The sequence below is a fragment of the Anarhichas minor genome, unplaced genomic scaffold (genome assembly GCF_050575085.1).
Source record: "Anarhichas minor isolate MPS153535 unplaced genomic scaffold, ASM5057508v1 ptg000042l, whole genome shotgun sequence".
Classification (NCBI taxonomy): Eukaryota; Metazoa; Chordata; class Actinopteri; order Perciformes; family Anarhichadidae; genus Anarhichas; species Anarhichas minor.
The window spans coordinates 5,671,645-5,684,145 of record NW_027466488.1 but is presented as its reverse complement, the minus strand read 5'-3'; the positions used below and the strand labels follow the sequence as shown (position 1 = coordinate 5,684,145).

General features: G+C 38.3%; 1 protein-coding gene across 1 annotated transcript in view; it reads left to right on the top strand.

Annotated features, from left to right (window-relative positions):
• LOC142970066 (CUB and sushi domain-containing protein 1-like) overlaps positions 1–12,501 on the top strand; it is a 362,809-nt gene that overhangs the window by 203,052 nt on the left and 147,256 nt on the right. Inside the window, exons 8-10 of the mRNA XM_076110217.1 lie at positions 2,695–2,776; positions 5,914–6,038; positions 11,226–11,347. Coding sequence (XP_075966332.1) covers positions 2,695–2,776; positions 5,914–6,038; positions 11,226–11,347 — 329 coding nt within the window. The remainder of the gene's footprint in view (positions 1–2,694; positions 2,777–5,913; positions 6,039–11,225; positions 11,348–12,501) is intronic.

The following is a 12,501-nucleotide window of genomic DNA, read 5'->3' as shown; positions in this document are numbered from 1 at the left end:
CATTTCCATTTTATTCATTTTCTCCTTCCTTTCACTTTATATTTTATTTTTTTGCTAACCACCATTATTCATCCACAGAGTTCCATTAAGACAGAGCTGGTTCAAACTGGTTTCTGTCATGTTGTCTGGTCTCATTTACATTTACATTACGTTTCTAGGCATGCAGCAGATGCTCCCAGCCACAGCGAAGTCTAAAAGCGATGAAAGATCCCAAATATGAGCTGGACAAAAATTGTCATGTTTTGCATTTGTGCTGTTTTTAGGAACACAACTGATCATGCAGATGGATGAGAAAAACGAATTACTGCACATGTTTTTAATTTCGACCACAACATTTATTTTGCCATATTCTTTTTCTTATTATTTTCTGTTTTTTTTTGTGACAATTTCTCCCCCAGGAGGTCTTATTAAATCGTTGTGTAATTGCACACTACATGTTTGGATTTAACTAGGAGTAGTTCACAACATTTTACATATTCTAAAAACTAAGATAAAGTTCATTATGGAAGCAGGCAAATTGTAAGGGAGACACAATTCCTGAAACAATTCATTCTAGAGCAAGTTTCCACACATGCTGGTAAACCTTATAAATACAATATTAATGCACTTTTTAAGGGGTGGAGATATTCAGAACCTTTCGTTAAAGTGTGTAGGGTTTGGCGGCATCTTGCAACAAACCGAAAGTGCTATGGTGTGCCAAGCGTGTAGGAGAGCTACAAAGTGAAAATGCGAGTGGCCCTCTCTGGAGCCAGTGTTTGGTTTGTCCATTCTAGGTCACCGTAGAAACACGGCTCATGATGAGGACCCGCTACATATTTAGATGTAAATGTCTCATTCTAAGGTAACGAAAACACAATAATTATTATCAACTGATTATACACAAAATAAAACATGATTACTTAATATTATATTTCATGTCTGCCAATGAATCCCACTAAATGCTACACACTGTTCTTTAAAGTAGAAACGGAAATGTGACAATGTAAAAATACCCAGTTCAAAGTTTAAGTACTCTATTCAATATTTTAATTAAAAGTATAGTATTATGGGCAATGCATTTGAGTATCATCATTTAAAAAGTTATCATTATGGAGGCAGAATGGCTCCTGTCATTACATTTTTATATTATTATCATCGATATTATTATATCTTTGGATTATTATTACTGATGTATTAACCTGTAAGCAGTATTTCATTGTTGTGGCTGGTCAAGCTGGAGAACAACATAATTAAAATGAAGTAGAAAAATAGCATTTATCTGTTTAAGTATGTAAGCGTTTAAATGGAAATGCTAAATATAATAGAAAGACAAGTACAGCATCTTGAAAATGACAGCGCAAGTATAAGACATGCATAAAGTACTTAGTTACTTTGTGGTGAAAAAACAAAACATTATGAAGAATGACTGAAACATAAGCTAAAGAAACACTAAACAAATGTAAGTTGATTTATTTAGTGGAGAGAAAAAGAGTTTTATCTCTTCACTACTTATCTTAGCTAACAGGTAATGTTAGTACTGTAAAGTTAGCTAACTCAAACCCTGGTCCTTTGGTTTGATTGCTCATGACACGCTAGGTTTGCTCAATATTTAACATCACCTGAACAGCCTTTCATGATACTTTATGAAGTAACGTTACATGCAAAAATATCTTTATCGATATGGTGAATGGAAACATTTTTGTGTTTTATTCTTTTTAGTTTAGGAATTGACAACTTTCATCATTTAGGCAGATATTTTATCTTAATTCTAATTATCAATGCATTAACATTAGCCCTTCTGCTATAAAGTTCATTAGCTCGCTTTCTAATCATGTTGCTGTGACATCTCATGCATCAGTGAGCTTTTTGCTCACTGGCTATGTTATTCGACACATTTTCTAAATTGTATTCCTTTACATCTTTTACTTTTTTTCAAATTACTGTGTAAAATCTGGATGTATGGAATTTGTATGTGATTATAGCATCTTTCTGATGATTTTCTTTATCTGTATTTTATCTAGTTCAAATACAACTTGTAGAAAATCTGTAGCGGGCCGGAGACATTTGAGACGTGTCTATTTTGTGTTGGATGATCTCTATAGACTGATAAAGTACTTATCATAATATGGGTATTGCTGCTCTTTGGTGAAAAACTGAAATCGTTATATCTCTTCTATTATGATTACATCTACCAGGTGGAAAAATAAACAGAAGAGGGAGAGGCCTTGTTTTCACATTGAGGCCTGAGTTTTTCTCAAACATGTTCCTGTCAACTGAGAATAGATCTATATTAATATTCAAAGGCTGACTGCATGCCTCATTTTATGAACTCTCAACAACAGTTGGGGATATTTCTCACGGTTTGGAGTTATCCTAGCTGCGCTTTAACACTTGACTGTCATCACATATTAAAAAATACTCAGATGCTTGTGGTCACAATAACAATGAGGATTTGTGTCCCAGCTCACTTTCATCTTACTGTAAAAATCGTTATGAGAACAAGTTTTATAATTCACCTTCAAGTCAATAAAATGCACATACATAACCTCAAAACGACACTACCTACCATCAGGGGTGTAACAGTTCACAACATTTCAATTAATTTAATTTAATTTAAGCTTTTGCATGAATGCAATAGTATTATTTCAATATGGTTCAATACAAATACGTGTACTGTTACACCCCTACCTACCATGTATGTTTCCTTTTTTTCAGCGAGTCAAAGCGGTCTTGCTGGTGATGTATGTCCAGATCCTGGGGTTCCAGAAAATGGCAAGAGGATGGGCTCAACCTTCCAGTAAGTTCCCTTTATTCCAGACTCAAATGCTCTCAGTCACTCCAAATGCAAGTTTATCATATCAAGTCAAATCAAGTATATTAAAAACACGCACGAGTGCCTTGGATGTTGTTGATCTTTCGACCGGGCACATAGATTATTATCATATGTGTGTCAGACATGTAGAAACCAGACTGCATAAATTATCTAACTCAAAAGTCTTCTTCCTACAATAGATGACTATGCAGACCTGGCACAATTCAAAAATCATTTGCATGACATGGGAGCAGAGGAATACTTGCTCCATTTATGTGTATTTTGTGCTTCGTTTATGTTGTGCGTGGTTCATTTTTAAAAGTCAAAACAGCTCGCTTCTTCCCTATGGAGCCAAATCCAGGCCAATAGTTTTGATCATTTGAAATAAATGGGGGAAAATAAATATTTTATTCAAAACAATTCCAGAACTGAATCAAAATTATATTCAACCCAAACTTTTCATTCACTTATTGTTATTTTGAATACATTGCTGTATTTTTCAATGTTCAAGACCACAACTTGAACTTTCAGGTTACATTTTTTTTTCTTCAAATAATCAAAACTATTGACCTGGAATTGGCTCCATACTTGCCAACATAGTATATTTGATAATCGGAAGGATCGGAAGAACTCCTGGTGGACTATTATTTTTGACTGATCAACTGTTAACTAAAAATATTGCGCCTTGCTGCTGGCTGAACAGAGTTTACTACAAAAACACAGTACAACTAAGTTTACGAAAGTAGAGTTGGTCCCCCTCCCACCCTGCTGTGGCTTTACAAAAAACTTGTCTGTGCAACATATATGATGGACAATGGGTGCAGTAGGGGACCGTCACAGCGTCTTAGACTGGATGGGAGACACACAGGTATGCTAAAGCTTAGTTTAGATCTTCAGATACCCTGTTGTGTTGCGTTGTCTCCTCTTTCTCCTTCAATCATGGGTCCTTTAACTCCCACACTGAGAGTGAATGCCACTCTGCCCCTCTTCTGGTCCCAGAAATGGTCCAATAAGCATGAAACTTTCTCAAAAAAGTTCCCCATCATTTTCCTGCTGAAGTGTTCGTGTATCATCATGAATAATTTCTGTCTGTTGGGGACCTGTTGTTACAGCTCAGGCTTTTTAGATGTGAATCAGCTTGTTTTACTGGCTTGTAATAAACTTGAAAAACTCACATATTCACATTCGCAGTCTTCTAGATCCTCCTCAAGGGGGAAGCTGTGCAGTGCTCGTCAGACTCCGCCAACCTGTTTCACTTATAGGAAAGCAAATTACTAGCTGCTACAGTTTCCACCTGCAAATACAGATATACAAAAACAAACACTAAAAAAAGACAAAACCACCTGCAGGTAATGCGGTTTTTCTTTTAGAACACCTTCACCTGTAACTGTCTGTCCAGAACAGCCGGTCTGACATTAGCCATCATATGTTTAGCCTCTTTTGCGTTGTTCTCCGGGTGTCCTTGTTTCTGCATTTTTATCATCATTAGTTGCTCTTCTGTACAGAGGCACACGGTTAACCATACATATTTATCAATGTACTTTACTAATCACCTTCCAGGTTTACAAGGGTCCTTACTCATATAGGGGGTGTACACAGAGAATGTGAAGGAATGTTTCGGAAGTAGGATCTTGGCTAAGACAAGGACTTGGTGGTCACAGAGATCTTTAAATTATTCACTCCATAGTGTCTGCCGTCTTATCTGAAGAAAGGAAGACACATCATTTTATTTAATCAGGAGTGAGCAACTATAATGATCACTTCTCCCCATGACTCATCCTCTTAGCATCAGTGGCAGCTAAATTGCTCTTAAGTTTCTTTGGCGATTATGAGGGAATCAAGACAGGCATCCCTCTTTTTTTTTACCTATTTCTGGGACTATTTTCAGTCCAAACAACTTTTAAACGATAATCATCTTTTAATCTCCAGCTCCTGGTGCTCTTCTGTACCATTAGCAAGTTTGACTGCACAAACTCGGTAGGACTATTAGCGGAGCTGTCTGAGTTAGTGAAAGGTCATTACCTCTGTGTGTGTGTGTGTGTGTGTGTGTGTGTGTGTATGCTTGTGTGTTTATCTGTGAGTGAGTATACGTGTAAGTGTGCATGCATGTGGGCATGGATGTGTTTGCCGTGTGTTACAGGTTTGTATCTAATCATCATTAAGCAATGAGAAGCAGGAGCTGGAACAGAATTGTGGTGCAATGAGGTAAAACAGGAGAAATGGAAAGAGAGCAAACCTGCAAAGAGAACTCAAGACATGCGAGATGGCAGTCACTTAGTGTGTCACGGCAGCTTTGATTCACAGACAACCACATACACAGCTGTGATGAAGGTTTTAGTCCTTTTCAAGGAAATAGCAATAACAACAAAGTTTTCTTTCATGTAATTGTAAATTTCACAGTGAGCGGCTGGATGAGAGGTATTTTCAGTGTCATCAGCAGCGCCGAGGTAGCAGAAGCTGTAAAGTGAATGACCCAACTCTCTGTGACAAAGGCACAGAAAGAGAGATTTGGCCAGGCAGTACGACTCTACAGTGTTAAACAACAGGGTGGAGCCACTGAACAACCAGAACCCTATGTAGCGAATGTTTGGCCAGGTGTTAGACTGTGGTGTGCATCAGCGGGGAGGAGACATTAAGCTTTAAAGACAAGATACCATGCAGACATCCACTCAAATGGCTGAATGTCCCTCTCACTGGTTAGACAGCGGGGTGTTGGAGGGAATGAGAAAACAAGAATGATGAGAACAAATGATGAGAGAGGAGGCGGGAGGAGTGGAGAAAAGAAAGGAGAAGAGAGCAAAGGAAAGCAGACAACAAGAAAAAGGCTTCACTGGAAAAGAAATAAAGGGTCTTACAGAAAGAGAGGAAGTATAGGTCCTAATTGGACAATCTGTGGGAACGGTTGGCTTCTAAAAGCCACTGTCTCATTAATATCATGGCCATCATTCATACATAATGTCTGCAATTACCTTGCCTACCAGTTCTCTTAAGATATAACCAGCAATGTAAGAGGTCTCTGCATTACCACAACATCACCGTTATGAAGCAGTTGAGCACTAGAATCAACGATACTGTTATTACTTTATTGACAAGTGTTGTTACTGCTGTGCCCCCTTAAATAGGATTGGATCCAGCGTCCAGTTCAGTTGCGATGACAGCTATGTACTACAAGGATCTAAAAGTATCACCTGTCAACGCGTCACTGACACACTGGCTGCTTGGAGTGACCACAGACCCATCTGCAGAAGTAAGTTCCACCTGTCATTCCCTCTGAAACCTGTTGTGAGTTGTTAGCTGTCCATGCATTAGAGCTGAAGTTGTTTTATACAATGAGTTCATGTCTACCGACAGCAAAAGATGAAGTCGAGCAAAGTGAATCCTGGTGCTTGGTATGAATGTTCATCAAGTCTATTTTTGCCTGAAATGTATTGCACTGATCACACATCCATGAAATAAGACAAATAACAGATTTGTATTCATATTCACATTGCATTGAAACTATCTCAGCATTCTTTCACTGCTAGTATGTTATGATATTTACTGAAGTATTCAAAATCATAGTAGAAAGTTAACTGTTTTTTAGTTTTCCATAGACATCCAAAGACTATATTCACATAGTACATTTGCACACACTATCATACATACTCATACTGATGGTGGCAGAGCCGTCAAGCAAGGTTCTGACCTACTTATCTGGGATTCAGTGTTATGCTTAAGGACAGTTTAGCATGCATTAGCTGGAGCCAGGAGTTTAACCACCAACCCCTATGACTGGCTTTAATCGCCACAAAAAAACATGATGGTAAAAATGATGCCCTTCCTGTCATCAGAGATCCCACTGCTTTAGGCTATGTAGCACTGAAACTAGACTTTAATATTCACAATAAAGCAAATGTGCTTGTTATAGTTCTTGGATAACAGTGTGGAGTTCCATGGCAGGAATGTGTAAGCTACATTAGAGTGTGGCCACACAGACAACACGTGTTAGTACAATAAATCCATTGTTAGTTTTTGTTTCTTCAGGGGATTTGTTGATGATAATAAAAAGGTAAAATAAGGCCAACCTATAATATGATACTTAGTGCTGCCTGAGATCCCCAGACTGTTGTTCCAACGCCACAAATATGGCCAAAGCCTGTTCACCTTCAGTCATTAAACTGGACAATGAAACAGTCACAAGGTTCCTTTTTCAGCTCCTCTGGCAATCCTCTGCTGAGGTCAAAAGATTCAGAGCATAGCTGAGAGCCAGGCCCTGCAAAGCCCTAAAACTAATCAACAACACTACTAAACCAATATATTATGTATATATAGCATGATACAGTACCTACATTTGACTTAATTCATGGTAGATGCCTCTGATTAGTTTCACTGTATTGTATAACTGCTGAGATTTTGCATACCCTTTTCAATGCTGCATTACTTTTGTCTGGTTCCAGACCTCTGCATCGGCTCAAATCTCCCACTTTTTCAGCGTTTAAATTGCTCTAATGTGTTGTTCACAGTAACACAAATAACAACTCCTAAATGGGCATCTTTCTTACAGCTCCTAGCAACTGCTACCTCAGCTTGTGTGCACTGAAAATGACAAAAATGGATGCCTGCACAATCCAGATACCCATTTGTAAAGCATTACATATAATAATATATCTGTTTAGACAGAATTTTGTGAATATGTGTCTCGGTATGTTATTTTGCTGGTATTTGTTAATGCAGAGGCACTGAAAGTTTACAATAACTGAAGCACAATGAAAAATATCAATGTGATTTACATTTTGTTGTGTTGATGTGTTCAAATCCATGATTCACTTTCTGACTGACTGGCTGAGTGACTAAATAAATAATACAAGTTTGAGTGGCAGAGCAATGATGCAGGGGCTCTCACTGCCCACATGTTCACTGACAATACCGTGTGGGGTGTATTGCCCAACAATAAAAAGGCAGACAGATATCACACACACACTTATATTGACAGCAAGTATCCAAAGGACAATGCCACACACACACATCATAGCTGCAGCAGTATTTGCCTTGAGCTGTGTGTGTGTTTGACGGACAGGAAGTCCCAGTGCTCAGACGCACACTATAGGGTCCTTGTCACATTGTATTATAGTGTAAGTGTGTGTGTAAGTGTGTGTGTGACTGCAGGGATCCGAGTTCATGATATTGGCTACTTTTGTCAGTAAGAGACAGTAGAGAGGAAGACTGCAGTGAGACATTGACAGAGATGGAGGGACATGTGGATATTATTTTCATAATTAGCTTGCTTGCAAAGCTTCGGTGAAAGCTTCGTTTTATTGTTCATATTTTCATGCAATAATTATACCTTTTTATTGGCCAGATGACCTTGAACCCATGACTGATTTTTGGTGCGGTACATTTCTTTCTGAAATTAAAGGAGAATAACTGTTCCACGTTAAGAATAGAATAGTCGCTCAGTATGCATTACATTTCATGTTCCTTCAATGAAGTCGTAGATGCAGAAAATATGTATGACAATTTTAAACAACAACTTGTTTTTCTTACTTTCAAAACTAGTGAAGGGTACTTTTTAGGGGAAAATCTGAATTCAAAAGGGGAATTTTCAGTATGACACAACACAACACAATATAGTGACAGCTGGAAACTGTACATTCAGAACAATCTATTCAGTATTCAGACAGTGATTTCTGTTTTGATATGTTTCATATAAATTGCTGTAATTATGGTGAGGAATAAACACAAAGAGCAAAAAAGAGAGCGCAAGGAAGAGAAAAAGAAAGAGCAGAAAAGAGGCAGTCGGATGCAAACAGGCAGGCAGAGGTTAAATATTGCTGGACTGCTCTGGTGTATTGTGTTATCTGATGTGATCACTCTCCTGGGATTCAAACCCATGAGCTTCTCTCATTCTCTACTGAGACTTTAATGTTAATTAGAAGCTGGTCTCTGGGATGAATCGCCATGAATGTGTTTCTGTGTGTCCGTGTGCGTGTGTGTGTGCGTGTACCTGTGTGTATCGCAGTGTGTTTCGGCTCTCTTTTCTAATTAACAGGCAGATCAGTCATCAGAGGTCCTCCTCTCTCTCCCTCTCTCTCTTGGTATTTTCAGTGCCTCTGAATCTTCCTTGCCTTTTGCCCTTCCTCCTTCAATTTATTTTCTTTCCCTTTCCCAGATTATTATCTTTCACCCTCTCTATTTTATTTCCGTCTCAACCTCTCCCCAACCTGCCTGTTGTGTCTTTGCAGACTTCCACCCATCTCTCTCTAAATCCTCACCCTCACTATTATTCAGTATTATTTGTCTGTCCTTTATTGTCTTAAATGTTATTTCCTCTATGTCATTGCCCTTCCTTCCCTATAATGGCAGTGATCACCTCCAGCTAACTAATTATGATAGATAAATGGCAAATATATGACCAGATAAAACTTCCTCTGCAATGGTGACAGTGCTTGTTGACCAAAACTGACTGAAAATGTCAAGTAAACTATTTAATATTACTGCAATAGAGAGAGAGAGAGGGGTTTTAAGGGTACCGTTGCCTTTTTTTTGCCAAATATCTCTTTAAGGCAATAACACTTTATGACTTTATGAGGTACTGAAAGCAAAATATATTACTTGCAGTATTACACAGGACAAAATCGATATGGATGAAATAGAGCATTTGGAAGGATATTATGAAAAATGCTTTCATAATGGAGATCTGCAGGCTCTTTAGGAGCAATGGTGTATACTGAAGCAGCAGAGTTTGGGGCAAATGTTTTGAAAATACCCATTTTTACCTGGAACATTTCTAAAAATAAATGACCTTTTTTCCATAGTGAAATATCCTAACAGCTGTTGGATGACTTGTTATACAATTCAGGACAGACATACTGTACTTTGACCCCAAAACAGCTGTAGGCTCCCCTAAATTGTCATTATAAAAATATTGAGTAATGTTTTTGGATGTTATTAGAACATTATCTTCTAGAGAGAAGCCTCCAGTTTTTGAGGTAACTATGATGTTTGATTCTGGTTTATTGTTCTTTTTTTGGGGGGCTAATTGTGACCTTCCAGAATTTGAACATCATGAGGAAACAGTGCCTTTCAGTGTCCAACACACAAATGAATGTCGATGGAGGGAAAACAAATGAAAGAAAAAGTCTTCAGACCACAGCCCCAAGTACTTTTTTCCCCTCCATTGCACAAGGCTGTATGTTTTGTACTTATACCAAGTTATGCATTTATGTTAACAGTGCGAAAGGTTTCTGAAAGGCTGCACTCTGGTAGACAGTAGATTTGTGGAGCTAATGATATGCCCTTTTTGGTAATTGGATCCACTTTCTAGAATACATTGTTTTCCTTTCCTCAAACTGCAGCATGAATATACAGCATTGTGGTTCTTTCATTTTTACATCGTCACAATATTGCAATGTCAACCGCTCTTTTTGTATATAGAATTAACATTTTTCAACAATTGTCTTGTTTTTGTAATTCTGGTGTTTATCACTTTCACTCATGATGCCATAACAGCTACTGTATGTTCTGATTCACGCCACTGACCCTACTATAATTGCACTTCTATCCATCCTGGGAGAGGGATCCCTCCTCTGTTGCTCTCCCACAGGTCTCTCCCTCTTTTCTCCCCATTAAAGGGTTTTTTGTGGGAGTTTTTCCTGTTCCGATGTGAGGGTTCCGGGACAGAGGATGGCATAGGTGTACAGATTGTAAAGCCCTCTGAGGCAAATTTGTAATTTGTGATTTTGGGCTATACAAAAATAAATTGAATTGAATTGAACAATTTCCCAAGTTTTTGTGTGCACACTGTATATCAGGTACAGTATTCACCTTCACTTTCAGTGTTTTAGACAATGAAGTAAACATTTTAATTTGTGTCGGTATCATAAGTGAGAGGGATGAGTAATGCATTAATGGAAACATGACCTTAATGATAACAAAACACATTTGATAATGACGACGCACTTCATAAATGGTAACAGCCCCACGCCTAAAGAGAAGTGTTTTATCTCTGACTCACTGATGTGAATGAATGAAAGGCTTCACGTCCGTGTTTTACTGATGATCTGTAAAAATATTAGGAAAATTGAAGAAAAACTGTGATTAGATGTAAGTAGCCAAGTGGAGAAGTAGAATAAGTAAGTCATCAGTTTAATCTCACTAGCAATCAGTGTTTGTGGAAAACACCTGTGAAACACCTGTGAAACGAAGACTTCGAAATCGACTGTGAATGATTTCATTGCAGGGAATTTTTCAAATATTTGATTTACTAATGTCCCACAGTTTCAGTTTTGTCTATATTGAACCTTAATTCCTCTGCCACTGCCACATCCTCTCTCTGTTGTTTCTCTTTGTAAGGTAAGAGGACATTTGCAATCTGAGGGCATAACTTTGATTATCCCATAAATCTTTTTTAAAACTCTGTCGCTCTGTCTCTCTCTTGTGCTTTCTTCCTTTGTAGCTCGTACCTGTGGCAGCAATCTAAGGGGGCCCAAAGGGGTCATAACTTCTCCTAACTACCCAGTTCAATATGAGAACAACGCACACTGTGTGTGGGTCATCACTGCAATGGAGTCTGGGAAGGTGAGCTCATATTCATTATTTTATCCACCCTGCCTTTACTTCACCTGGCATTTCCATCAAAAAATGTCATTGGAATCTGACATGAGAAAAATAAATCCTTGACACCTTAAATTTACTTACATCACATTATACCGTCTAATATAGGGGTCTTAAGACAATTCACTTTTTGTGTTGGTAAGCATTGTTTGGCCAATAGTACTGAGTTTGGTGTTGTATGCCATATACTGATCAGTCTGTGTTAACCACTGCTTTAATTGCATTGCTCAATAATATTCAATATCGCCAGTTGAAAAGCTTTTACTGGTTGTCATTGAAGATAGCTAAGTAGATAACATAGTGATGAGGAGAGTGACAGGAGAGGCAAAAACAGAGCATGAATTGCTGTAAAAAGTTGTAAGACAGACTATAATCAACTTCCACAAACATTCTCTTTTGTGGTCCATTGTTGAGAACGTTGAATGGCTGTGGTTTTAGACTTCCTTTTTGTTTTTCCTGCTTGATGACTGAATTCAGCTCATATTGCCGAGCTCACACCTCCCCAATTGTGTGAAGGTAACTTTGTTTTTGAGTCATCAATGTATAGAAATGAATAATTCATATACCTGCGGTGCAACATCTCAGGTATCTCTAGCATCATCTTTTTGTGGTATTATTTCTCTTCATGTGTCATCACATAACCTGTCTTCACTGTCTTCTCCACTTTCCCAGCTCCTCAGCTCTCCGCTCTTTCCTTCTGCTTGCCTCTCATTTCCTGCTAACATCTCTGTTCTTTATTCTCTACTTCTCTCTCCTCACCTCTCTCCCTCATCTACTCTACTCTGCTCTCTCATCTACTTTCTCATCTACTTTCTCCCTGTATCATCCTCTTTCCTCCTTTCACTTTGATTTGTCTAAAATGTTAAGTTTGAAGATGGTGAGAGGGAAGAGCAAAAATAGATCAAGATGGCACTGAGCTCATTGAAAACTACAGAGGAGAAGAGAGAGGGAAAGTATAGAGGAGAAAAACCGGGCTGAATGTTCAGCTTGCAACTTTACTTTGCAAAAGTGAATCCAGGAAGAGAGAAAAGGAAAGAGACTGAATGTCCAAGCAGGCACTTAACATGTGGCCTTGAAGTTTTCTCTAAAGGTGGATGTAAATGGAGTCGACTCACTTC